Genomic DNA, 27,698 nt, shown 5'->3' on the forward strand with positions numbered 1-27,698 from the left:
GAGAGGGGCTGAGAAGACGGGGAGGGGGGCGGGAGACCGACCAGGAACAGTTGGGTACGCATCATATTTAATCTCTGTTAGACAAGTTGTCAAAATGAGAATGATAAGAGTGATATGCATGCAATGATGTTATTAATCATAATCACACTTGTTGTTGTTGTTGTGTGTCAGATCTGGATTCTGCAGCTCTAGAGTCCAAGATACAACACTTGGATGTCACCACAGGAGCAGTGTGAAGGAATGTGGTGTTGTTTTCTGGACTTTTTTTTGAACGTTTGAAGAAATGGTTGCCAGTTACTCCAATTGTTTTGTGGACTCTAACACTTTCACCCACCCCTCCATCGGCATAGTAGTGAGAAGATACAAGTGGATTTAAATGTTGGGAAAAACCTTTAAAGTCCATAATGGCTGATTGTAGTGCATGTGACTGATTCTCACTGCTTTGGGCAAATGTCAGTGACTCATCTGGCCTGGGATTTTACCATAGGATTTGACTTGTCAGCGGCTGCCCCCTAGTGGCAATGTATCACACAACACGATGGTCCTTAAAGCGTTTTACTTTGAAGGTTGTGTCCGGAAGTCCTGCACCACACGCCGCACAGAGAACTTGACGGTGGCCGCTCAGTGGTCCGGAGGAGCTCCAGCAGCACTCAGCCCAGCCGTTTCCCAGCCCAGCAGCTCTGCTCTGTCGGTGCGGACATGACAGGAGGTCGGGTGTGTTAGCCTGGTAGCCGGTGATCGGGCACAGGCCGCCGCAGCAGCAGCAGCAGCAGCATCCATCTGAGCGGGGACTGCCCCACCGGCCCCGGCGGCTGCGAGCTAACGTCAACCCGCTGAATTCACCGGCGTATAGGCGGTGTCAGGGACGAAGAGGCGCGGCGTGGGACCACGGGGCCTCCGGCTTCTGCGACTCGGTTTTTTACCGCTGCCCTGGAGAGTTTAGCACGCCGGAGCAACATCCTGCTGCGATGGGTGAGTAGGCAGCTAGGCTAAGCAGCTAACCGCAGAGCCCGGTTAGCTAACAACAAATGTCCTCACCGTGTGTGTGACCGGGCGGGCGGTCGCACGGGTCGAGTAAGATCTTGTGTGGCTTGTTTCATCTGTGTGTCATGTGTGTGCCATGTGTGTGCCGTTCACCGATGCCTGGCTGTCATAGGAAAAGGCTGCCTGTAGCCGAAGCGCGTGAACGTGCACGCGCCTCCGAGCTCGGGGTGGGGTGGCTGCCCCTGACTCCATCATCATGTCCCTCCCCCCCTCCATCCCTGCGCTGTGAAGGATGAAGTACCCCCCCCGCCCCCACCCCGTGTCCCGGCTCCTCGCCCGGTGCAGGGACCCGAAATGGCTCCAAGGTCCCGGCGACCACATGGATTCCCATCCCCTGAAATGGCAGCGTGTGGCTGATGGGGTGGATGCCACTCCTCCATCCCCACAGCTGTTATGCAATAGGATCCAGCAGCAGCAGCAGCCCACTCTGTGATACTGTTTATACTGCACTGCTCTTTCCAGTGCTACTGTCCGCACTGCCTCTCGAATCGTGGATGCTCTGCTGATGCGTGTTCATGTAGAATTGAAGCGATCCCATTTGAAAACCAGCATCACTTAGAGGAGGCATCCTCTAGATTGCATCTAGACTATAGATTCTAGAGCAATATGCATTCCTGAGGTATATCTCATGAGGTCTGAGCTCCGGGCTGAATCCCCTGTGTGGTCGCTCCTTATTAACAAATCGAGGGATGGACGGATGTGTGGGCTGTGCGGCGCATTAGCAACTCCTGGAAACAACCAGGTCACTGCAACAGTGTCTGCAACCCTTATGCAATCCTAGCATCACCTGGTTTCTAGTCACAGCCCCGAACTCCTGCTGTTACCACATTCATTCTTCTCTATTGCTGATCCAGAGTGTACAGGGGGAAGTAGTGTGTCAGCCTCCCACGTACTTAGAGATGGATCTGGACCAAACCTGATGGGGTCAGTCCAAATCAGGTATTGCTGAGGTTGACGACTGTGCAGGCCGAGCTTAAAGCAGTGCTGTGATTCGAAATGCAGCCATGGCAGAGCTCTGCACATCGAGTCAATATGCATCTGGCTATAACACACGTTCTGCGCTTAACCTTGTTGTTGCCTGTTGGCTTCGACTGTAAATAGATCTGTAATGAGCACAGATCCAGTGAAGCGGTGCCACACTCTCCTGGAGAGGAGGAGCTGAGTTGTCAAACATGACACTAATGCAACTCTCTGAGATGAACCCAGAGGGAAAAACCTTAATTAAGCTCACAGTCGTTATTAAAGATGTGAGGAGGAAACAGATAGCCTGCAACTATAGTTTTCATTTATTTTAACAACCAAAACAACACAAATGACGAGCTGATCGTTTGTCGTAGGATGTGATGGATGCTCACCACTTATAAATCATTGTGTTGACATGGCTGGCAGGACAGCGGATTGATGGCTTGTAGAAAGATGTAGAGTCGGGAGGAGTTTAACAGTCCAGATTTCTACAAAATCAAAAGGGGAGAAGATGATTCAGCAAAAGTAGTTTTTTTGCTCATTGACAAGACATAAGCTCGGTAGCTCCTTCATAGTACAAGTTATTAAATACAAATAATAAATAAGTCACAATTAAATCTTTGGTTTATGTAGAAAGTTCAATTTAAAACGGAAAGTACTTGCTACTATTGTTTTTGTCAGGGGCATCATTAATTGTCTCCCGAAAACAAATATCTCCGGGTGAAAAAGTGGTGTCAATAGAGTTTGTGGTAATAAGAGCTGTGATGGGCGGCTGTGGCTGAGGGGTAGAGTGGTCGTCCTCCAACCTGAAGGTCGGCGGTTCGATCCCCAGTCTGAACAATCTGCATTTGGCTTACCAACTGTCTATAACGACATCCCACGATGTGGCATATACCATTAAAACAAGATCGGTACACATTAGGCTAGTCATTTTGAAATTCTTACGTTTTGCGCTTTGTTTTTACTGGTTATTTATTATGCCAAGATATTCTGGATATTGCAGCTGCCATGTTGCACTGGAGGAGTCATTTAGAGACAGGTAGAAATCACCCACTCAAACGGTATCGCTTCACTATACAGTGATTTCTATATGGTGCACTATATATATTTATATGAGCTCATCGGGAAATTAAACGCATTCAGACATTACTCTGCGCATTTTCTTAGCGCCGGTAATGACGTAATTGTCACAGGATTACAATGTACAACAATGACGTCCAGTGTAAAATCCCACAGTAAATTTAAACGTTTATTTTAATCTTAGTAATAATACTTCAAAGTAAAAAAAAACACCTTGAACGAGAATTTAACTTGTTTCCTGCAGTTTTAGCTGTGATGAGCTGCTCCGCTCGTATTTACATTTACGGTGTGTTTCAGCTCGGGCTGTTCCTGCTGCGCTCGTTCCTCTTGTCTCTCCGCTGCTAGCGCAATGCATGATGGTATATATAGCTCAGTTAGCGACCATCGGTTGTACACTGTTTTTTCTGATGCATTATGGGAAACAATGAGCGCACTGTAAAGGTTTAAAAACTCTTTGCTAAACATTCGGACACCACCTTAAAAATGGAAAACTCACTTTATAGTGCACTATATAGATACGTTAGAAGACATTCAATTCATCCACTGATCCACTTTTGGAACCCATCCCATTACACACTCAACAGGTTCCAGTCTATCATAGGAGAATAGAAAATTAGTTTTAGCCAGTATGGCTCTAATTGCTATAAACCGATTCTGCACAATATCAATATGCAGAATCTGTCTGCGAGGCCTAAGATCTTGGGGCCGGAAGTCTTCTGGTTTCAGTTTATAATTTGACAAATCAGGACTGAGCAGGAAGGTAATCAGGGCTTGTGGAGCGCAGAGGAGGTAGAACACATTAACCGAAATGTATCGCCCACTGACTTTCAATTAATCTGCGTTCATATGCAGATAACTGTTATTAGAGATTAGCAAAAATGTCTCTATTTGAATTGAAATCAAGGTTTCTCAAACAGTAGATGCAGACTTGGCTTGGGTAACTGCCGTCTACACTTAATGCCCCAAACCATAGGAGGATTGTTCCTCATGAGATGATAGCTGATAGGCTCAGTTTGGTTTGGCATGCCTCTTGTCACACATGGCTCAGCTTGAGAGTCCCAGATTTGATCATGCTCCTCATCTCTACTATCATCTCCTCCAACTAACCTCTTCACCAGATATTTCTCCAGCAGTGGATGTCACCTGTTGTTGATAAAATGTTTCTCTTTGCAGACAACCTGAGTGAGGCCCTGGAGAAGCTGAAGCTGGCGTCGACAGACAGCGCCACTGACAGCGTGGAGAGCTGTCTGGACTGCCTGCTCAAGGCTCTCGGCAACAACAGTACGTAAAGCCTGGTTTACACTGAGGGTTTACTAAAAAGACAATACATTTCGCCCTTGAGAAATCACCGGGGCAGTCTGCCTACTCTGGACCAAGGGCTCTAATGTCCAGAGTAGGCAGGCTTGTGTAGTACACTGTAGTACTGCTGTACAATGTGCTTTCTTGTGTTAATAATATTTTTACATTTTATTCTGTGTCCTTTTTTTTATATTTATGCTTGCACATAACACACCACCACAAATTCCTTATATCTGTCAACCCACTTGGCAATAAACCCTGATGCCTTCTCATGAATGTGGTCAAAATGTTATCGATATAGATATAGATATGATGTTGATAAAACTAGAGTGGATCTCAATGGCGCTCATACCTCTGCCAAAGCTGAACAATCCTATATATATGTATGGTACAATTCCTGACTGTTAATTATACTGTTAAAATCTTAACTGACTGTGATTGATGGTGGACAGTTTCAACCATATCACCCGAACATTAGAAAACGTCTGGTATTACCTTAATTTCCGTCATAACATGCAAATGTCTTGTTTACCTTTTCTGCGGTGGCAGCACTATGCTTCCATAGTCAAGAGCATTGGAAATAAGTATGATTACTTTCTCCTGTAAAATTTACTTTTTGTGTTGCGTGCCAAACAGGTTAATCAAATGAACTGAAATGAACATATCTGACCACTTTAATGTCACATCTTTTTTATATCAGCAATAACCTTCAGTCAGAATATAACATGGCAGCAACGGTGATACTGATAATATGTTGCCACCATGTATTTCTGGAAAACTTCATATGATTGATATGGTTTTTTGTTTTTCCTCTGCAGACACTGAGGCCAGTATGAAGATCCAGGAGATGGGTGTTCTCCCACGGCTCCCCACCCTGCTGAGCCCCCAGTCTTCCTGCACTCCTAAAGTAGCCAACATGATTGCTGAGTTGGCCAAAAATGGTAAGGTTTCGGTTTCCGAGTCCATTCCTCCCAGGAACATCCTGGATTTCTATTGCAGTTTGATGTATGGATTTGGATCAACTGTGTCAGTGATGTTTCAACAAATTAAACTGTTTGAAGAAATGTCTTTGACTTACGGATCATTTCAGGTCGGGCTAGTTTGTGCAGCCCTCCTTGGTGTTTTAAAGCTATGCTGACTCCGAGTGTGAGGTTATTGTGTAAGGAATCAAATCTTGCATAACTGCATTGTCAGAGAGATCCCATTTCCATAATGCCTCAGTGTGAGCTCAGGAGAAGCTTTTAAAGTAGCGAAAAGCAGACATGAGTAGAACTCGCGGCAAGAAAAGGTTAGAATAATGAATGGGTTTTAGCAGCTTGCAAGACTGCAGCTAATGATCACTTCCCAGCAGTTTGCCAGGCTTGGCAACAACCCGCTGGCATTATCTGTCACCGATTCCGGAAATGTCTGCAAGCAGCCAAGTGACTGCAGGGCTTAAGACAACTCCCCTTTCTGCCTGATGCTTTTGAGCTGATGGGATTGTTTTAGAGCAGCACCAGGCAAGATTGACGGATCCACCCTTACTGCCCAGATATAGATTTTTATGTAAATTTGCTTACTGTCAATGGGAAATTAGACAGAAGTGAGTAATCCTCTCTGGACCCTCCTGGGTAAGATGTTTTACAGATAGCTAGGTGAGTTACTATGATGATTCAAGGGTTGGGTGAGACTGTCATTGTATCTGCCACTGTCACAGCGTTAAGCAGAACTGGAAAGAAAATAAATGTGTGAAGTTGTGACTGTATGAAGGTGTTCCAAGCTTTCCAGTAAAAAAAAAATACAAGTTTTCCATATTAGATGCAGGTGATTCAGCAAAAGCAACAGATCAGAATCATAATTCTTTTTATTGCCATATATATTTGCACATACAGGAAATTGCCTTGGTGTGGTTTGTGCACTTTACAAACAACAAATTAAAAACAACAATAGCGAACAATATAACAATATAAAAGATCAACAATATATACAGTTAAAGAGTTACGTGCGGTTTTAAGGTGCAGAGATTGGTAATAGTGCCACAGAGATTGGTAATAGTGCCAATAGTGATCAGTTCTTCATGGAGACAAAACACAGACTATACATGTTATGGTATCATTTATTATATTATCTAGGTTCTGTAGTTTTATTGTAATCAGTAAATACACATTTTAAAGACATTATTTCTGGAAATGGTAAATATTAGTTTTTATTTTTAACTGGGGACATTTTGGGGACATTCCAGTCCGCTGAGAGTACAAGCCACCTAATTTACAACACATACATCTTATGGTATTGCATATATACAATGCAATACACACACACACGCACACGCACACACAGATACCCAAACCAAAATAAATGAAAGGAGTCAGGATTTTATAAAATTTCCTGCATTTAAAGTCACCTTTGTCATTTTAACTTTCACAGTTGAGTTATTTTATTAAGGAATCTTAGTTTGGGCTGCTGCTGTCTTCTGTTTTCCTGCAGAGCTCGAAAGTACCAGTGTGTTTCAATATGACATTACATTATTACATTACATGTCATTTAGCTGACGCTTTTATCCAAAGCGACTTACATTTTTAGAACACTCATCATTTTTTATGAGGGGCCATCTAGGGGTTCAGTATCTTGCCAAGGACACTTAGGCATGCAGATGGGATAGAGTGGGATTCGAACCGGCAACCTTCTTGTTGCAGAGCACCCGCTCTATCCCCTAGGCCACGCTCTCCCAATATGTTTCTTGGTTTGCCTTAACTTCAAAATGCCTTGGAAATTAAATGTAGGCCGCAACATTTCAAACTGACCCTATCATCACGTTCTGCTACAGATGTGTGTCTAATGCTCTTACTTTCCAAAGTTTGTTCTGACCTGCTTTCCAATATCCTCGCTTCTCTCCAGAGTTCATGCGGGGTCCGTGTGTGGAAGCCGGCCTCATCCCTCCTCTAATTCATCTGTTAAACTCCAGCGACCAAGAGGTTTTACTGCAGACCGGCCGAGCTCTTGGCAACATCTGTTATGACAGCCGTAAGTAGGAGTGTGCTTTGCTGAGGGAACATTGAATCCCTCATGAGCCTTGTCATCAATGTCACAGACCTAATAGAAGATAAGTAATAAAAATGATGCTGCCTTCGGCCTGCAGTGGTTTGATTTTCAGGCACACAAGCCTTTATTAGGGTTATAGGACTGTGTGCAGGGAAATATAGTTCAGTTCTTAGTAACCCAATTGATGTAGATTTAACTTCTCCAGACACTGGTTGGTTGCTTACTTGGTACCTTTGTTACTGGAGTCCATGTGAAAATAGACATGGTAAAGATACTATACACACATGCAAACTACACAAGCTACACTGCCATTACAAACCCTCCTATTCTCCCAGTGGTCGTTGATGACATTCAACCCACGGACATTTGGGGTTGACTTAAGCACGTAACCAGTTGTTAACCCTGTCTCCACCTCTCCGTTTCTTTTATTGTTATTTGATCATCAACGTTCTGACTTCGGGTTGGTTTTCATATGGCTGTATTGTTCTTAAATGTACATGACCCAATGGTTGTGTTGTTCTTATTTGCACATTTGAACTTGCATCACAACAAGTTTCCGTTGTAAAGTAAAAAAAGCTGCTTGAGTGAGCTAAAGCTGTCTTTCAATGTTAATGTTGCACGCTTAATATGGTGTTGGTGTCACAGTGTTTTTATATTGTTAATAATTATTATTATTTTAGTGTAAAACTTTCAACATTTCCACCACATTTGAATTATTCTGCGATAATACTGATGACATTTAATCTTTGACAAGAGGACTTCAGCCGAATGGGCGATCCTTCAGTGTGGCCCAGGATACATTCATGCTCACACTGATTAAAGACTATGGGTACATGCATAGTGAGTGGTCAGATTTCAGATCAGTGAGCAATGAGTTTTGTGGTGCATTCACGCCTAAATTTAGAGCTGAACACTGATCAGATCAATCAGGGCAGATGTTAACAGGAGGTCTGAACAGGCTCACTTGCAGCTGAAAGGCCTCAAATTCCATATATGACTGAGAAAACAGTAGAACTGGCATTTATATATTATGGATAATTTATACCTTTTCTTTTAAATAAGTCGGAAAACACAAGTTAAAGAAAACAATGGTAATAGAACACAGAAAAAATAATTACAACAATAAAATAGAATTTATGTGTCTGAAACCAGTAGTGAATGGGCATGGCCAACTGTTAAATTCTCCTCAATGTGGAAAATAAATGGTTTACTTAGTTTGTTAAAGGTCCCTGTGGAACACATCTGTATTTAAAGAGTGTAACAGGTCTTTGATCCAATGAGTATATTTGGGTAAATTCTTATTTTTTCATTACATTAGTATGAGCCTGACTTGTGGTGTAGCAAAGGCTATTGAGTCAGTGTCCGACTTCGAAAGTGCAGAAGAGTTCTGGGGAACTCCAAAGACAGTGATAAACGGACATGGGTCAACAGGTATATTTAGACATTCCAATATTGTTTTAAAGATGAACGACCATGCATTTAGTTATTCTGTGTTTGAACTACTTGTACACAAATCCCTTTTCCTGTATCGCCTTTGAGATTGTGTGCTATAAGAAACACGAGTGAATGTGTCGGTGGAGCGTTGGAGTTTTGACCTCTGGACCGAGCAGCAGAGTTTAAGCCTGATTTTGTAGCCAGCTTTAGAGGCTATATTCACAGCTGTCAGTTCTGGTGCAGAGTTCCTCGTCTTGGTGAAAAGCTGGGTATCCATGGAATCTGGTGGGATGTGACATTTGTTGAAGTGGAGGGGGGTCTCGGTGAGCTGGCACGGTTTAATGGTGGACGCACTGCGAGAGTGTGGAGAAGCAGCTGCTGACTACCTTTCCAGAAACCCACAGTGATATGTTATTAACACCACACCTTCTTGGTGTCAAATGTCCCTGTCAGTTTGTATCAGACCTACACAACATCATCCTAATTTTTGTTTTAGTTAACCAAAGGTTTGGTTAGCAAATTTTAATTATTTTACTTGGTGAGATTACTTGGTACCTTTTATTGTTGGTCTAGTGACATTATTTAAGTCAAACTTACAATTTAACATTAAACTTTATCTCATTGGCCTGGCCCCTGATTTAAAAAAAAAAGAGAGGATTTATCAATAGCTTGTGTTACATACAGGAGCATTTTTTAGTAATGGAATAAATGGTCTTTCTTTAATTAAATAGTTGTAACACAGATTTGTCTCATTAGTTAAAAGATGAACTTGTCAGCCAATAATATTGACTAACCAATTCATAGATCGTTTCTGTTGATGATTTTTTTGTTGTAGGTATCATGTAGTATAAAATAGGTGTAACCACTAGAGCTGTGGTAGTTTCAGTTAATCAACACGTGCAGGGCTTTCCCTATAATAGTACAGGCCTTGCAGACTGCCAGGTCACCAATTATCTTTACCATAAAACAAATGTATAATGAAACAATAACAATTATTAATGAAATGTAATATTAGTATTCAATTGTTTGGAAATCATGTGTCATTGCCCGGGCAACTTTTAACATGAAGGGAATCCTTTGAAATTAATTGGGTTCAAATCCAGCATGCTTGATGAATTAAATACAGAAGTATATTTACATGCCGTGCACAAAATAACAGGTGATTAATGGTTGGTCTTTTACATTACATTACATGTCATTTAGCTGACGCTTCTGTCCAAAGCGACTTACAATTAGTACTTAGTACACTCAACATTCATGAGGGGCTATTAAGGGGTTCAGTATCTTATCAAGGACACTTAGGCATGCAGATGGGATAGAGTGGGATTCGAACTGGCAACCTTCTTGTTACAGAGCACCCGGTCTATCCCCTAGGCCACGCTCTCACGTTGGCTGATATCCATTGTGCTAGTTATGGACCAACCGTAGCTACATTCTAACCCTGTAAAGCTAGCACTGCCTTGCACTTGGCATTTACTCAGGCTCCTGCTGGTTGTTGCTTGAGATCTGTGGTCCTATTTATTGTCTGTGTATATCGTTTCACTATCAAGTGTAAAGGTTCAATATTCAAGATATTCAGCCGAAAATGCCACCACACAAGTCCTACCACGGCCTCTTTGTGGAAACAAGGCGTTGAATCAGCATCAAGAACAGCTACACATGAGCGTCTGTATAGAATGTATATGACATGTCATTGTTGCATAGAGTTCTGGCGTGGCATGGTGTCACGAGTGATTAAAAGCAGCAGACGCACTGATACTGAGAGGAGTGACTCATGTAACACTTGGTTTGGCAGCTTTTCTACCAGATGAAGCCCTCCCAGGGAGACGGCTGGCACTAGTAAAGAAACAAAGAAATGAAAGAAACTCGATGAAGGCACTTGATGAGCATCGACATCATACAGTTGCAATCAGAAATATTCAACCCCCCAAAGATTTTAAGGATTTATCATTTAAAGTAGACAGAATCTTGTTCTTTGATCAAGATTCTGCTTCGGATGCCTTCTTTATGAGTTGAGTGATAAAAAAAATCAACACGGAAAATGCATGATGTAGTATTTGTGTGTAGCGGTATATTTTGTTAAGATAGCCATGTCACAATTATTCAACCCCTATATAATATTGTTGTTTTTAAAGCTGTCTGACAGTTTTTTTTTGTCCTAAAGTTGAGTTGAAACATTATTAAGCCTTTGGGAACTCTATACTGATCCTTCATTTGCTTCAGCTGTGATGCATATATAAACCCCACCCAAGAAGGTATTCAAGGTGAGTTGCAATCATGGGAAAGACAAAGGAGCTTACACAAAAGCTGAGAGAGGAGATATTTCATCACACCTGAAAGGCCTTGGGTAGAAGAATATTTCCCCAAAAAATTATATTTCAAGAGACACAATTGGGGGCATTATAAGGAAGTTTACAACTGATGGAGCAGCTTCAAACATGCCTGGCCATGGAAGAAAGCCCAGCATTTCATCAAGGACCCTCAGCAACTTAGTCAGAACAACTCAGATAAATCCCTGTGTGACTGCAAGACACCTACAGGATGACCTGATGAAGGCTGGTACAAGTGCTGCAGTGGCAACTATAAGACGTGCACTGAATAATAAAGGACTTAATGGCCGGCTCCAAGACTCACTCAGCTCTTGACCACAAGCAACATCAAAAGTCGACTTGAATATGCCAGGAGGAATTTGGATAAGCCTACAGAGTTTTGGGTGACAGTTCTATGGACTGTTTGGACGTATGGACCAGCGGTATGTCTTGCGTGTGAAAGGACAGGCTTATGACCAGAAGAATACCATCCCCACAGTCCAGCATGGAGGTTGGTCAAAGATGATGTTGGGCTGTTTTTCTGCGGCAGGAACTAGCAATCTTTATTGTGTACATGGCATCATGGATTCACAGAAATACCAGGCCATTTTAAAGAGGAATGTAATTCCTTCTGTTGACAAATTGAACCTTGGTGATCATTGGACTTTTCAGCAAGACAATGATCCAAAGCAAAATCTCCAAGTCCACCAAAGCTTGGTTGAGAAAAAGATCCTGGAACCTCCTGGAGTTGCATTCACAGTCACCAGATTCAAATTTGATTGAAAATCTTTGGTGGGATTTAAAGAAGGCAGTTGCAGCATGGAAGCCATCAAACATCACTGATCTAGAGGCTTTTGCACTTGAAAAATGGGCAAAGATTCCAATCGCGAGGTGTAAGAAGCTTGTCCGCACTTACCGAAAACATTTTTTAGAAGTTATAAAAGCTAGAGGATGCGCCACAAAGTACTGAAGCTGGGGGGTTGAATAATACTGCACATGCACATGTGTTGAAAGAGTTACATTTTTCATTTGAACTTCAAAGTTGAGTCATCTTCTGTTGTCAAAATAACAAAAATACGCATCAATAAATATCTTTTGTTGTTTGATGAGGTTTTTTTGTCATTTATTGTCATTATCTGTCATCCACATCACTATAATGTCTATTGTGGTGAGTGGGTTGAATATTTCTGATTGCAACTGTAGGTGAAGTGTTCTGGCCTTCAGAGGACTACAATCTGGAAACAGACACAGCTTAAAGGCCTCATGAAGCCAAGCATGTCCACGGTCGATGGTCTTAATTCAAGCTTCTTCTCCGATTTTTGTTGTTTTTCAAGATTGCAGTTCCTTTGATTTTTGCTGTTGTTGATTACGCTGAGTTTGAATTTTTTGGCTCTATCGAAACTGTATCATCTGTGCAGGGTAAGCTTCAGCTTCTTTCTGTTTTATACCCTGGAAAGAAACATTTTAAGAAAAAGGGAAGAATTATGGCATCCAATGTTTTAAACAAGACATTAAATGAACCTCCAGGTTCTTGGAAGGATTCTTATAATGAAACAATACGCCTCACGTGAATCCGTATTCATGTCATATAGTTGTGATCATAATTCTTTCCTTTACATTTGTTCTACTCAGCATTGTGACTCTTTCAGCTTTGGTTTGCACTGATTTATATGTTTTGCACTGCTTTCTCTGCATTGCTTTCATATGTATTTTCAAGTTGTGGTTAATTTTCATTTTTATTTTTCCTTTGCTTTGTGGTTGATTTGTGTCCTGGCCTCTTTGTTTTGCAGATGAGGGCAGGAGTGCCGTTGACCTGGCAGGAGGGGCTCAGATAGTAGCTGAACACATTAAATCCCTCTACCAAAATACTGAGCCGGAAAATGAGAAGCTCTTGACTGTCTTTTGTGGCATGCTGATGAACTATAGCAATGATAATGGTAATGACCATCTTCCCCCGAGAAACAACTGTTAACTCATCTCAACTAATCAGCGAATGCTCTCTTTCTTACACACAGACAATAGGCTTGAACTGAGCCAGAGGATTCTGTGCATTTCTGACCTTTTCTCCTCATCTTTCTACCATGATCTCTGTTGCTTTCTCAACTTCATCTCTGAGGTAATCTGGAGTTATACGAGACAGCTTTCATAGGGGTCGTTTTTATAAGGTAGATCTTCTCAGTGCTGTTTCGCCCCTTATAGTGGCATGGGTTTAGTGACGGCAAGGTTAGGTGTTGTGGTCGGCCCACCACTTTGGTTAGGTGTTGTGGTCGGCCCACCACTTTGGGCCAAACTTAAATACATCAACCTCAACAACTATCATGACCTTTGGTCATACGAGATTAGCATTTCAAGAATTAGCATTATCCACAAGCCCCTAAGATGATTGGCACAAATCTTAAACTGACATCTTGGTACCGTGATCATGTATCCTAATAACCTCAATACTTGACCAAGTACCTGCAAAGCTAATGACATTCCAATCAGCTTCAGCTCTACTGTGTATTTCGTGCTGATGGCAAATGTCTGCTTCCCCTTTGCTTCCAGTATTTATGCTAAGCTAGGCTAATGTCATCCCGACTCCAGCTACTTAGTTCACACACGTTTCTCATATTGCGATTTGACACAAAGAAACTAATCTAACTTTGTAAAATGTTAGATATAAATCTATCTAAGAAAAATCGAAGTCTGTTTTCTCTTAAGTGATTACATTTTATTATCTATAAAAGGTTTATCCGTTTATCCGGCTGCAGAGCACAGGCTTTCTCTTCCAATTGTCCTCATCCTCATAACATCCTCATTTTCGATCATCTTAACGGTTTTTCACATTGAATTTTACACTATCAACTGTTTCAGTCCATTTAAAAAGGTGACAAATTTGAGTGTTTTCCTGGGGACATATTTTTTTCTGGACTATCCTGCAGTTTGTGTCTGTGATAACAAGGCTTGTTGAGAGCAGCAGAATATGTGATGCGACAGACTCCGAGCTCCTGCCAAGGAATCTTTTGGCACTGGATGATGGATCTGTTAAGATGGGTGATGGGAGGGTTGGCACTGCACTAACAGGATTGATACTTGTTTGAAGCTTTCTGCAGCTTTCAGCAACTTTCAGCACGTCGCTGACTCTTCATATCGAGCTAATGTTGAGGAAACCTCCCATTCTACAACACAGTTAAATGGAGTCTTTCAGGAAAAATGCATTTATCTCTCTGTGACAACCAGGGCACCCTGAGCCTGAGTAAAATTCTAACAAGGTAGAAGCATGTTTCTTAGATAAATATAAGACACAGTATAATATTTTTCTTAAACAACTGTGATCAAGATACCTATTAAGGGAGGTACTTAATAGTTTCAAATTAAAAGTGCTCTAATACAATATCTGATCTTGAATTACATTTCATAATCATATTTGATTTTTATGATGTTCTAAATTATACTAGTTATGGTCTCTGAGAATACTACATGTAGTATTAATACTTAGCTTGGAAATTACTGGAAATGTTATCTCTTGGTGTAAAAAATGACACTAGCTTTAAGTTTTAGAAAATTACTGTATTTTCCTAACCGGCTGAAGACAAAACACACATTAAGTGTGGAAACACATTCAGGCTTATGTGGGTATGTATGAACACTTGAAGGTGCTGCTGTGTGTGATCTTTCTCAACATTTGACAGATTAACTGCTTTACCTTGTAAATACTTTAGATGATACTATTGTTGATTTGATAAGTGCCTTCTTCTTCACGCTACACCACGATTTGTTGTGCATTTCTCAGAAGGCTAATGCTACATCCCCTCTGTTTTCAAGTCCAATTTGTCCATATAACTCAATACAGTCACAACTAATACTGCCGTTCAAAGCTGAACAATCACTGTTGATTTAAAATGTTCAGACTCAGTCACACATGCTTTTCTCTTGACCTCAGCTCTTGATTCCAATTTGAACAGCGGATCGACCGCCTGTCTGTGTCTTTGTGTGCTGCAGATTCCTTACAAGCCCAGCTGATCAATATGGGTGTGATTCCCACTCTGGTGAAGCTGCTAGGCATCCATTCCCACAACACAGCCCTGACAGAGATGTGTCTAATTGCCTTTGGGAATTTAGCCGAGCTCGGTGAGTATATCTAAAGATCAGTTTGTCAAGCAAAGGAACTTACTGGAGGGAATTGTAATGTTGGCCAAATTCACACATATGTTCATCCCTGAATTTACTGTACATCAGATCAAAGCCTTAGTGGGCACATCAACACTGTTTGCAAGGTGCTGTTGTTTTTAGCCTGTCTGACTTTGATAGATGGGTGTGTGTCTGTGTGTAAGAGAGAATGCCGTTTGAGGGATCTAGATCACAGTGTGTCATGCCTGTGATAATCCTCCTGTGTTTTTCAGAGTCCAGCAAAGAGCAGTTTGCCTCCACCAACATCGCTGAGGAGCTGGTGCGTCTCTTCCAGAAGCAGATCGAGCACGAGAAGAAGGAGATGATCTTTGAGGTCCTGGCTCCACTTGCAGAAAATGGTAATGGGCTTTTTTATTCTTGTTGTTATTTCCTTTTGGGCCAACAGGCAACCATCTAGCGCTACATCTCCCATCCACCACGTCTGAGTGAGTGAGTTGTGATCACATTACACCATTTTGCAGGGGTTCAGGCAGGAGGTAGAGAGGGTCTTTCACAAACCAGAAGGTCGATGGTTCGATCCACGGCTCCTCCAGTCTGCATTACTGCGTATAGAAGCACTGCAGACTTGTACTTTAAACCAACTGAGTGGAAAAAGAAAAGATTACAGACACAGTCCTTTTACCACTTGTTAGCAAGATGGTTGTCAAGTGTTTCCTCATTGCTCTTTCAAAATAAATGAAGTAACGGCAGAAACTGGAAAATCTAAATAATGATGTGATGACTTCATGAGTACACTCTAGCTATATACCAGGATTTAACCTGTTGTTGTTACATCCTCTGTATCAGGGAAGCACAGAGCGACTGACTGCAGTGCTCCCTCATGTCCACCTGCTGTGTAGACATTTATCTGCACAGTCATGCTAGCCAGACTCGATGCTAACAGCACATTCATGGCAGACAGAGCCTGCATTCACTCAGCTGTTCTTTTTCAAACGTGTGTGTGTGTGTGTGTGTGTGTGTGTGTGTGTGTGTGTGTGTGTGTGTGTGTGTGTGTGTGTGTGTGTGTGTGTGTGTGTGTGTGTGTGTGTGTGTGTGTGTGTGTGTGTGTGTGTGTGTGTGTGTGTGTGTGTGTGTGTGTGTGTGTGTGTTTCAGCAACAGTAAAAAGCATCTTACTGGCTGTGGTTGTTATTATGTCAGGAACACTGGGTTCTCCCACATTGTCCGTCTCCAGGACAACGTCCTGCTGAACTCTGCTCTTGAGGAATCTCTGTCTCTCTCTCTGTCTCTCTCTCTTTCTGTCTGTCTTAACGTAACCCTCTTGGCGAATGTAATGATTCAAAAGCAGTTTTAAAGACAAATATTTCTGTCTTTAACCATACAATATCATGACCTAAAAAGTGTTGGCATAACAGATTGTCCTACAAAAACTCAGCTGCTCCGACATTGGCTTTTGAAACTGATAAAGACATTTATATTGTCTAAATAATGTTTATTTTAATATGAATGCGTCAAATTAAGATAAACCTTAGCATGAGTACGTTTTTTCAAATAACATACCAAGCAGTTTCCACTCTGATTGCTATTGGACAAACTATGCAATGGTCGATTTTGGACTCTTTAGCCTTAACTTGCACCAATACTGACATATTTTAAGTTACTTGACTCGTATATCATCTGTGAAGATTTCTGGTTCTAACTCTGCTGCCCCTTAAACCACTGGAAGCCATTTACATTGAGACTTCCTGAATAAATAAAGCTTGTCTGAGTAACTAGTCATCATGCTTCATATGCTGTGCAGGCTGTTGGTATGCTGGGCAGAGAAGAGTCCCATGTGTGCTAATGGTGTCATACGGTGCACTTATATGAATCTGCCACTGCATAGCAACAGGAGTTTCAGACCCACCTGCTCACCGTAGCCTCCTCTGAGCGTTTCACCCCCCGTCTCTTGCCAGATGTGATAAAGCTGCAGCTGGTGGAGGCTGGCCTGGTGGAGTGTCTGCTGGACGTGGTGGCTCAGACTGTGGATGGAGAGAGGGAGGAGGACATCGCCCAGCTCAAGACCTCCTCCGACCTCATGGTCCTCCTGCTGCTGGGAGGTGAACGCCAGGCTTTGACTGACACAATGATACAATGCTGACTTCTAAAAATTGTTTTAGTTTCATCAGCTCTGCAACAAACCTCACTGGCTAGATGAGTCCAAACATTTAAATTCATGTCTTGCTTCCCTCAGTTCCAAAGCACAGGAATCCATATGATGAACCTTGTGTAACAGTAGAAACCCATACTTTGTGCAAAGGCTCATTACTGTTGCTGCACTGACCTTAGAGGAAAATGCACAGACTATAAGGATGCAGGATCACGCTTTACCTGACTCCATTAGTGTAGACAAAATTTCACCTGCACACATCTATGATCATGGCTATTCACTGTCCTGCACTGATGTAGACAATAAATAATTCAGTCCTAATGTAAATATTTTATTACCGCAGAATATGAGTGTTATAAATATACATGCTGGCCTCTGCCGCTAGTCTGACCAAACCAAATCAAATCAACAGTGCTCACACAAATAATTTACAACTGGTTATTGTCTGATCATGCTGCCTTTGTTCTCTACGTAGCCTATATATATATATTCAACTCATTATATTGCTGCTCTGTACTCTACTGTATACTGCATTTTTACTCTTTTTAATTATCACTATCAGTTTTTTATCAGTATTTGATCTTGTTTCTGTCTTGTTCAGTTTCTTTTGTTGTTTTCAAAAAGCCTCCTGTGGACAGGTGTTGTAAACTAGCATTTATGCTAATACACTGTAAACAATGCATCTGGTTCGTCCAATGACATTGTCATGTCCATGTCCAAATAAAATAAAATCAAACCCTTCAATTCACACGAGCCTGGTTACGTGGTGCTAAAGCAGCACCATGCCATTCTTAGTCTTATAGCTGATGGGCAATCATTAGTCAATATGTTCCACTGATGCAGCTTCTTTAACTCGTCTTCACTCTGCTGTGTAGATGAGTCCATGCAGAAGCTGTTTGAGGGAGGAAAGGGCAGCGTCTTCCAGAGGGTCCTGTCCTGGATACCATCCCACAACCATCAGCTGCAGCTGGCGGGGGCTCTGGCCATCGCCAACTTTGCTCGCAATGGTAAGCTTTGCTTCAGACACGTTTAATCGTGGGACAGTTCTGCTTTAAAAAGGCCATGAGGTCCAATAGAGAAAATTATACAGCTGCTACAGTGATAGCAAATAACATCTAATAACAGCTTCAGTGTATACATTACCTGGATGACTGAGAATCTTTATAGATCTATTAACAACAAGAACAACATGCACAGAATGAGACTATATAATTTAACTCCAGATCAACATGAAGATTAGGATACTGTGTATGATAGAAATGTAAGGCGCTTGACTATAGAAATAGATTATCTTTCCAGCCCAGCTCTTTTCTGACGTCCCAATGAACTAAAGTGTCTGTTTTTCATGTGTACAGATGGGAACTGCATCCACATGGTGGACACTGGTATCGTGCAGAAGCTTCTGGAGCTGTTGGATCGGCACGTGGAGGAAGGCAACGTCACTGTGCAACACGCAGCTCTCAGCGCCCTGCGGAACCTGGCCATACCCGGTGAGCTGCTGCATCAAGTCAAACATTCAGCACACACAAAGGTTTCTGTTAGTTTTCCATGGGTTTGATTTAAGCCTGTGATTAAATTTCCCCTGTTGCTTCTCTCGTTCCAGTGGTCAACAAATCCAAGATGCTGTCAGCGGGCGTAGCAGACGTGGTGCTGAAGTTTTTGCAGTCAGAGATGCCTCCAGTCCAGTTTAAACTTTTGGGAACATTACGTATGCTCATCGATACACAAGGTAGCACTTTTATGTTAACTCTAAGCAAGTAGATAAGTAAATCTAAAAACATCCTGTCGTCATGTAACACGGATCAGATAATTACGTTTAAAGTCCTTGTGAAAGATATTCTAAATATAAGTTCTGCTCCCTCGGCTGTGTTGAAGCTTTGGTAAAACCATCATGAGAGATTCTTAGGTCAGACTGTAAGAGCCTCAATTCTGAGTCATAAAGATAGACAGATGATAACTGCTGCTCAAGAAGGTGAAGATGGTTTCATATCAAAAAGTCTGAGCGATAAATCGTCGTTCAGTGCTGTTAATCCTTCAATCGCAAACTGGAGTTACTGGACTTTAATGAGAGCCGGCTCCACAGATGGCCGTAATCTCTTTATGTGTTTGATTGTCTGTTTGGGTTTGTGTGTGATTGTGTGTTCAGCTGAGGCCGCAGACCAGTTGGGAACCAACGGGAAGCTGGTGGAGAGACTGGTGGAGTGGTGCGAAGCCAAAGATCACGCAGGAGTGATGGGCGAGTCCAACAGGCTCCTGTCAGCTCTCATTCGACACAGCAAGTCCAAGGTGAGACGCTGCGCTACAGTCCATAATGCAACACTATAAAATACTGCAGTTGCTGAGGTGTTCTCTCCAGTCCAGAAGAATATCTGATGTAATGAATCAATCCTGAAAAATCAATCAATCAATCAGTATAAGACTGTCACACTTCATTTAGAGAGAGAATATTGTCCAAGCAATGTTTCTCCAGAACGGAAGAAAACTCTCAGCAGAGTCATTTTAGTTCCATTGTTATAGGTGCTGTCAAAAACCACCTGGATGATGCACTTACAGGTTAATGACAAAACCCTGAACAACTGTGCCAGCAGGTATTTTCTTCATCTAAAATTTTGCAGTGTTTGCAGCCATGCCTATGAGCTGCCACTCTTCTTCCCTGTCAGCGTTTGTTGCTGCGTTTGCACCTTCATCCATACTCCTAATGTATGAGCAGCACCAGGAGAGTTGCCATGTCAGATCAGCCTCCAAAATAAACAGTTCATTTCAGAACAAGTAAAGAGTTTACTTAAAATAAAAATTATATATGCTTCGATATGTGGAAGAGATATTCAGTCATTTTTTCTCACACAGGCCTCAAACAAATGATGGCGTCGAGATAAACCTAGATGTGAATTATCTACAGTGTTTAGATCAAACCACTGAGATGATAATATGAGTCACAGCTTTGTTTATCTATAACTGTTCACAAAATAATTTCCTTAAACCAAATTAAAATTGTAAACGTTTCAAAATAGTGTGTCTCAGCCACAGTAATTACAAAAGCAAAAACAAATAAGGTAGTTATATTTTAAATAAATCAATGAAGGTGAAAAAAAAAATTCATCAGCCATGAGTCTCTGGAACTGTGATTAAGGGAGTTGGAGGCTGTACAGTTTGGGGACCCATGGTACAATGAAGGAAAGTTTATATGATCACTGTGATTATGTTTTCTACAAGTAAGTCTTGTCTTGTATTGTGCAGACTAAATACGGAGCTGAGTTTATTTTAAAGAAAAATTAATGTTTTCAGTATTGGTCAGAGAACTCACATTCATAAAAAATTCATCACCGCTGCAGTAAACCATTCACCCTATACTTTTTTTTTTTTTATGAATGTGAGTTCTCTGACCAATACTCCGTTCATCATGATGATGATGAACGGAGTATTGGTCAGAGAACTCACATTCATAAAAAAGTATAGGGTGAATGGTTTACTGCAGCGGTGATGAATCATTAAATCACCGTGTTGTCAGTAGACACATTTACATCAAAAACCATTATTCGATTATCAACCTGATTAGGAATGAGTAAGAGCTGCCATGTCAACAGCCTTTTTCTGATTATCTTAACTGAATATGGTCATAATAATCAATTAAGACGTGGAGTCTTCTGACCGAAGTCACATAATGCAAACATGTATTTGCATCCATTATTCTTTTGGAGATTTAACTGCTTGTTGACACCTTTTTCAATCGAAAAGTGGTACGATGTTATGTGGAGTAGTCATTTACATACAGTTACATATAAAGGATTATATGAATATAATGAATGTATGTGTGTAAACATCATAATCTTAATAATGTCAATTTAGGAATAAGGTCAACAGTTTATTGTTCTTCATGTAAACGTTGTCATGTTACAGATAGGAAACAACTGAGATTCATCAGATAAACAGTTATAATCTCTATTTATAAAAAATGCATCAGAACTGTTTTATTCATCTCAGCCTCTTTTTGTGGGTTTCAGGAAGTGGTCAGAACTGTCATCCAGGGAGGAGGAGTCAAGCATTTAGTTACCATGGCAACCAGTGAGCATATGATTATGCAGAATGAAGCTCTGGTGGCTTTGGGACTCATAGCGGCGCTGGATTTGGGTAAGAAGAGAAAACAGAGCAAACTATGTCCCTGGAGAGATGGGAAAGGCTTTTGAAAGGGTCGAAATAAACTTCCTCATTTTGACTTCCTCAAAAATGTTTTACGGCTGCTCAAGTTGTTATTTTTTTGCCTCTTTTGAAAAACGAGTTCATGCGTTTTTGGTATGAAAGCAACCTTTTTTCTGAATAATAAGTTCGGAGTTAAAACTGTAACGCACATGACTGCCTCTGCTTTTAGAGATTAAGAAGCAGCTTTTCCACTTCATGTTCTCCGGACAGCAGGAAACATCAGAAATGCATGAATAATGAAACTCTACTGAAACTCCCCCCACTCTCGACTTCCCTCTTGTATATAAGGCCAAGGCGACTGGTTCTGCAGCTTGTTTTATTAGCTCCAAAACAGTTGATGAAAATTCACCTTACTAATAACTAGAGCTGTGAAAAATAACGCTAACGCGTTATGATTAAATTACAGGATTAATTCGTTATTTTTTTTTAATGCATGCGCAGAAGGACCTTCCAATATACCCACAATTCCGCCCACTCTGCACTAGTCGCCGCTCTAATGCAGTCAGACGGCAGCTGCCATTCAAACAAACAAACAAACAACATGGATAATTCTGATAAACCTGAAAACCTTCTGGACGGGAAGATCGGGTTCCAAAAAAACAAAGATCGAACATTCAATTAAACCAAGGTGATATGTACACTCTGGGGGAAGACGTTATCGTTTCACAATAGTAATACCAGCCTAAAGTACCACCGCAATGCGAAGCATGCGTTGGTCGGCGAGGGGTGTTCAAGTGCAATGCGCCAAACCAGACCCACTCGCAGGACACATTGGGCAAAAGAAGCGGTCAGCTTTACTGTCATAGAATGTGAACAAGTTAGTTGGCCTCACCAACTGGCTAAAGAACGACTAGCTAAGAGGACCTTGAGAGGCATTAGATTGTGTCATGGTGTGGTTAATGGTTGTTTGACAAAAAATATAAAAAATTCCAACCATCCTATAAAAATAATGTCTAAGAAGCTCAAATAAATTCTGTTTGATTTAAAAAGAAAATAAAAAAGTTGTATTCAACCATACAATGGCTAAGAAGCCCGAATTCTGTTTAGGATGAAGATTATATTAATGTTCCATATGGAATAGCAAAGACAACTGCTAAAGAACTGCTGAGTTGCAGCACCATTGTTTTGTTTATTTATGAATATAAAAAGAAAACATGTTAAATGTATATATCCATCTTTTGTCATAACATTTTTGTTTTCACAAAAATATACAGAGAAAATCGGTAATGTGATTAATCATGATTAATCCATAGAAACCTGTGATTAATTTGATTAAAAATTGTAATCTTTTCACAGCCCTACTAATAACTAAAAGCAGTAGAAAAGACCAAATTACATAAAAGAAAATCAGAACAAATCCAAATAATATAAGCAATAAACATTTTTATAGATTGGATTTGCAAAATATGAAATATTTGACTGAGTTTAAGCAGAATCATCCGATCTGTCTATTGGGTCTACTGGTGACTGTGACATGCATTGCATCCCATAAGACCTCAACCATCTACTCCGCAGCACATACTGTACAACACTGAAACCTCTCCTCGTGTCATGATGGTAACTCAATGTGAGTGTGTCTGGGTTGCAGTTGCAGCAGAGAAGGACTTTGTTGGAGCCAACCTGGTGTCAGTGCTGCACAAGCTGCTGTCGGATGAGAGGAGTGCCCCAGAGATCAAGTACAACTCCATGATCCTTATCTGTGCAGTCATGGGCTCAGGTAAGACTATAAACATATTTCATATTTGACTTGGTTTGTATTTTCAATTTGATTGTTAATTGTCTTTCGTTTATGGGCGAGTTTAATGTGAAACATGTGGTGGGTCCAACAGTCATGTCACCCTCAACACATTTCTTCTGAAAGCAACACAATCCATGTTTTGCTCTTAGCTACACTCAGGCTCCCCCTACAGGTAGGATGCGTCATTCATTGTCATAAATTAGAGTTGTGGTCTGAGCCTCCCGGTGACAAGCTGACGGAGAAGAAAACAGCCACCTCAAAAGCCAAAGGACCATGTAGACTGATCAAGTTTTAGATCAATAGCTTCATCTAACGATTATGTTTAATTACTTGATCAATGTATTTATCAAAAAAGACAATACAAAAAACTTGTCATTTATCTTTAATTTAATAATAAACAAAAACAAAGTACACACTGCAAGGGAATATTCCACAAAAAAAAAGCCCAGTCTGAACTGCTAATCTGCCTTTTACCCATATCTCTCCAAAAAAGAGCTTAGTGCATTAAAGTAAAAGGAATATATCAATCTACATTAAGCTGTCCAACAACAAAATAAATGATTATTTATTATCATCATAGATTATTATAAATCTGCAGGTGAAGGTGAGAGCTCCTCGACAAATCTGACAATATGACTTTCAATGTTGAACTGCTGGTTACTGTTAACTCTTACCCAGGGGCCATGACACACAGTAAGCACTATTGGCTGCTGTAACGCCAATCAATATCAAAAAATCTCAACCATTTTATTTTTATCGCCCATATTCCCAGATCCCAATTTGTCTCATCAGGCTTTAACAAGGTGCAACATCCTCTGCCCTTAACCCTTGACAAACAAATATCAAAAAACCCTATTGACAGGGGAAAGAACATAGAACCCTCAGAGAGAGCCACATGTGAGGGGTCCCTCTCACAGGATGGACAGAAGTGCAATAGATGCTGCGTGTAACTGGGAACATCCACATAATAATAGTATTTACAACATTGATTAGAAGAAACAATTTGTATCATAATGGAGGAAAGTGCCAATTCTTTATACATAAGAAAATATCCACAACAGTTCCCTCCATAACTTTGTGTTAAACATGTGCAATCAAACAGCTTTCTGTTTACCATACGTATTGCTGTGGTGTTACTTTGTTGATACTGTTAAGGTGAAACTACATTTCCTGTGTGAGATGTTTCACATTAAATGTGTTCAGAAGGCGTTGTCCCTCACTTTTAGGCTTTTATTGTGAAACACCTGGAAGAAGTGCTAAGGGTTGTATGGCGGTAGCTTAAGACTGAAATGGGGGCAAAGAGACCAGCACCCATATTTCTGAGAAACCGCAGCAGAGTTCTTTGTGTGACATCTCTGTGTCGATGGACTGTACCATTTATTTGAACACCTCCTCTGCATTTCAGAGCCTCTTCACAAAGAAGTCCAGAGCCTGGCTTTCATCGACGTGGTGTCCAAGCTGAGGGCTCATGAAAACAAGACGGTATCACACCAGGCATCGCTCACAGAGCAGCGGCTAACTGCCCAGAGCTAAATGACTGTGTCCGAGACCCCCCCCCACACAAACTCACCTACCCACCCACTCACCTACCCACCTAAATGCCTGCCTGACCACCTTATCACCCATGACACCTCATGACTGCGCTCCTCTGTGCCCCATTGTCACGTGCCAAGGTACCATGTCGCGTTAACTGCCAGCCAGACACACAGCTGTGTCTCGACCCTCTGTCCCACCCACCTCCGATAGGGTTAAACTGATGTGGCTTTTAGAACGCCTGCACTTTCAGCGTCTTTTCAAATCACAGATCTGAGTTTTTTCTATTTTATTTTGAATGACTTCACGCGAAATGAGGGAAAGCCTCGTAAACAGATTTTAGACCATTAGATACCAAACCTCTCCTGTTAGCCATAATAAAGAGATTTATTCTGGGTGGGTCAGATGTCAGATGATTTATTTCAGGCTTCACAGTCTGACGCCCCATATTGCTCAAGTAGTGGATTTATCTTGAGGTCAGAACCACAGACTTTATGGCATCTTTTTTTTTGTTTTGAAGTGAAGCATCAGTCGAGCCCTAGTCCCCACCTCTACTTGTGCATGCATCTTCTGCTACAAGTAGCTCCACAGGAGCTGAGGCACCATAGACAGCCTGACGCAATAGATTAAGAGACACTCTTTTACGACCATAGCTGTGATTCCATCCGCCGGTAAATCCATCAGTGAAAGTCAGCACAAAAGAACAAAAAAAAAAACCCTGTACTGTTGTGATTCATTTTTAAGAAAACGCAGCCATCTCTGATGTGCCCAGTTGTGTCCCATGTAGCTCAAATATAAACTGACTAGAAACTGTGCATGTTTTAGTCCTGTTGAAGGTGTGTCAGTGTTCATTTTACCTCTCTGCCACTCGCATACCCCCAGAGAACCGCCTGCCCCCTTCTAACTCACAACTCCACTCCTGTTTTTTGCAGCTTGTTTTTTAAGACTTGGGTCAAGAGATTTGAATCCAGGTAGTTAGAGCCACAGTTTTCCAAACCAACTCTCCCCCTGGTCCAGAAACTCTACAGTTACAGTTCAGAGGCTTCACACGATTCCATCCCATCACTGGAAGAGAATCTTGGAAGAGCCGGGTGAAGAACAGGCCTGTAGTCAGTTCAACAGGGTCGCGCAGATCTCTGCAGGTCGTCCTGGATCCAGTACTGTCATACAGCGAATGCACGTAATGTTGAAAAATACAAACTCACCAGGTAGCAGCCGATCGTCCTTATGTGATATAAGGTGGGAGGAAATAACACATCATGTGGGGGCAAAGAAACATGTGTGATTTAGCCTGACTCTTCCATTCAAGTCAAAACAAACCACGTAAATTAAAAGATGGGGCATGGTGTTCAATGTCTTGAATTTAAGAGCTTTCTCTGTCCCAGACAAAATCACATTCTTTTGTTTCTTTCCATTCATTAGACCATTTTCTGCCACTTGGTATTCTGCTGGGAAAATTGTGTCTTCGACATCGGACCAATCAACGTTTGACACTTTGCATTGTCTACAGGTAGAAGTGTTTGGTTTTTAGTGCTCTGGACCGAATTCAAGAAATACAGATGTGTATTGTGTTCACATGAGAACAAAAAAACATATTTTCCTCTTTAGTGAAAGCAATGCACTTCATCTGTTTTAAAATATTTCTGGATGAGCAGAGAAGGGGGTGTAACCCACGAAGAGCAGGGAAGAACAAAATCAAATTTGTGCTGAAGATGTTACAACATCAGGCTCAGTCCAGCATCAGGACTCACTCTCTTCGGCAGACAGAAAAACATGGGCCGTCATTTGAGCAGAACGAACTAAAGCAGCCATATTCTTATAGGTGTGTGTGTGTGTGGTCTGTTTGTGTGTTTGTGAACGTGCATTGGGGATTCAGACGCCTGAAGCCCAGTCTGGGATCTGGAGAGAACAGGAAAGCGAGCGCTAACACAGATCACCGTATCACAACAACCGCAAGTCTCTCATCCGTTCCTCTAGTCAAAGGGAAAACTGCAAACCCACACATCTCAGCATGTCCAACACTGTTACCGACACCCTGTGTTTCCTGGTCTGGGCCTAAACTTTTTGTTTTGTTTTTAAAAGGTATGAATGGTATTTATCAGATTTGTGCTCTTCTAAAGACACATGCCAGTCGAGGTGTATCCATAGTAACTGCGTAATAAAATACTATAAACTTAAATGTTTGTTGTAAATGTCATGAGTTGTACATTTGGAGGATTGTAACTCAGCAGATAATTAAAAGATAATAGCTGGTCAAGGCTGGTGTCTTTTTTTTCTTGTATTCTCTTTCTCTTTGTCTCTGTTGTGCTCATTCACAGTGAATCTTGAATGTGGAGGAATATTTCCCGATTTTATATATATATATATATATATATATATATACTTATGTATTATTAGATTATATATGTATGAATGGAGTTTTTTGTTCCCAATAATTAGCAACAGTCCTATTTACTGACTGAAATTTCTAATAAATGAGAAATGGTCAAGTCCTTGAATGTAAATCAAAGTTAGGTTTGATTACTTTGAAATGTAGCCAGTCACTGAGTACAGATTACATTTAGATTATATATCTGGAATGTCCAAAGGTCAAGGTCACTGTTATCTCACAAGACATGTTTTGCCTTGTGAACATAATATTTCAGGAACACCTCTGGGGAATTCTTTCAAATTTGACACAAACATTTACTTGGACTCACAAAATAAATGAATAGATTTTGGTGGTCAAACAGCAAGGTCACAGTGGTCTCACAAAGCATGTTTTTAACCTGATTTTGATATCTCGCGAACAAATTGACAGAATTCCTGAAGCTTTCCACCAGT

The 27,698-nt window shown here is 41.2% G+C and overlaps 1 protein-coding gene across 2 annotated transcripts; it reads left to right on the forward strand.

Moving 5' to 3' along the window:
• The first annotated feature begins 578 nt into the window (after positions 1-578).
• Positions 579-27,132, forward strand: rap1gds1 (RAP1, GTP-GDP dissociation stimulator 1). Of its 2 annotated transcripts, XM_062384063.1 has the most exons (15): positions 579-972; positions 4,261-4,368; positions 5,205-5,327; positions 7,264-7,389; positions 12,941-13,087; positions 15,132-15,260; positions 15,533-15,658; positions 17,214-17,357; positions 18,283-18,414; positions 18,763-18,897; positions 19,011-19,136; positions 19,554-19,693; positions 21,409-21,535; positions 23,193-23,321; positions 24,748-27,132. In XM_062384063.1, exons 1-15 carry the CDS (start codon positions 969-971, stop codon positions 24,873-24,875), a joined length of 1,824 nt encoding a protein of 607 aa, XP_062240047.1. In that variant the 5' UTR covers positions 579-968; the 3' UTR covers positions 24,876-27,132. The 2 variants fall into 2 exon arrangements, with proteins under 2 accessions (XP_062240047.1, XP_062240048.1); XM_062384064.1 differs by lacking the exon at positions 12,941-13,087.
• The last annotated feature ends 566 nt before the right edge of the window (positions 27,133-27,698 follow it).

Source organism: Platichthys flesus, chromosome 24 (assembly GCF_949316205.1).
Source record: "Platichthys flesus chromosome 24, fPlaFle2.1, whole genome shotgun sequence".
Lineage (NCBI taxonomy): Eukaryota > Metazoa > Chordata > Actinopteri > Pleuronectiformes > Pleuronectidae > Platichthys > Platichthys flesus.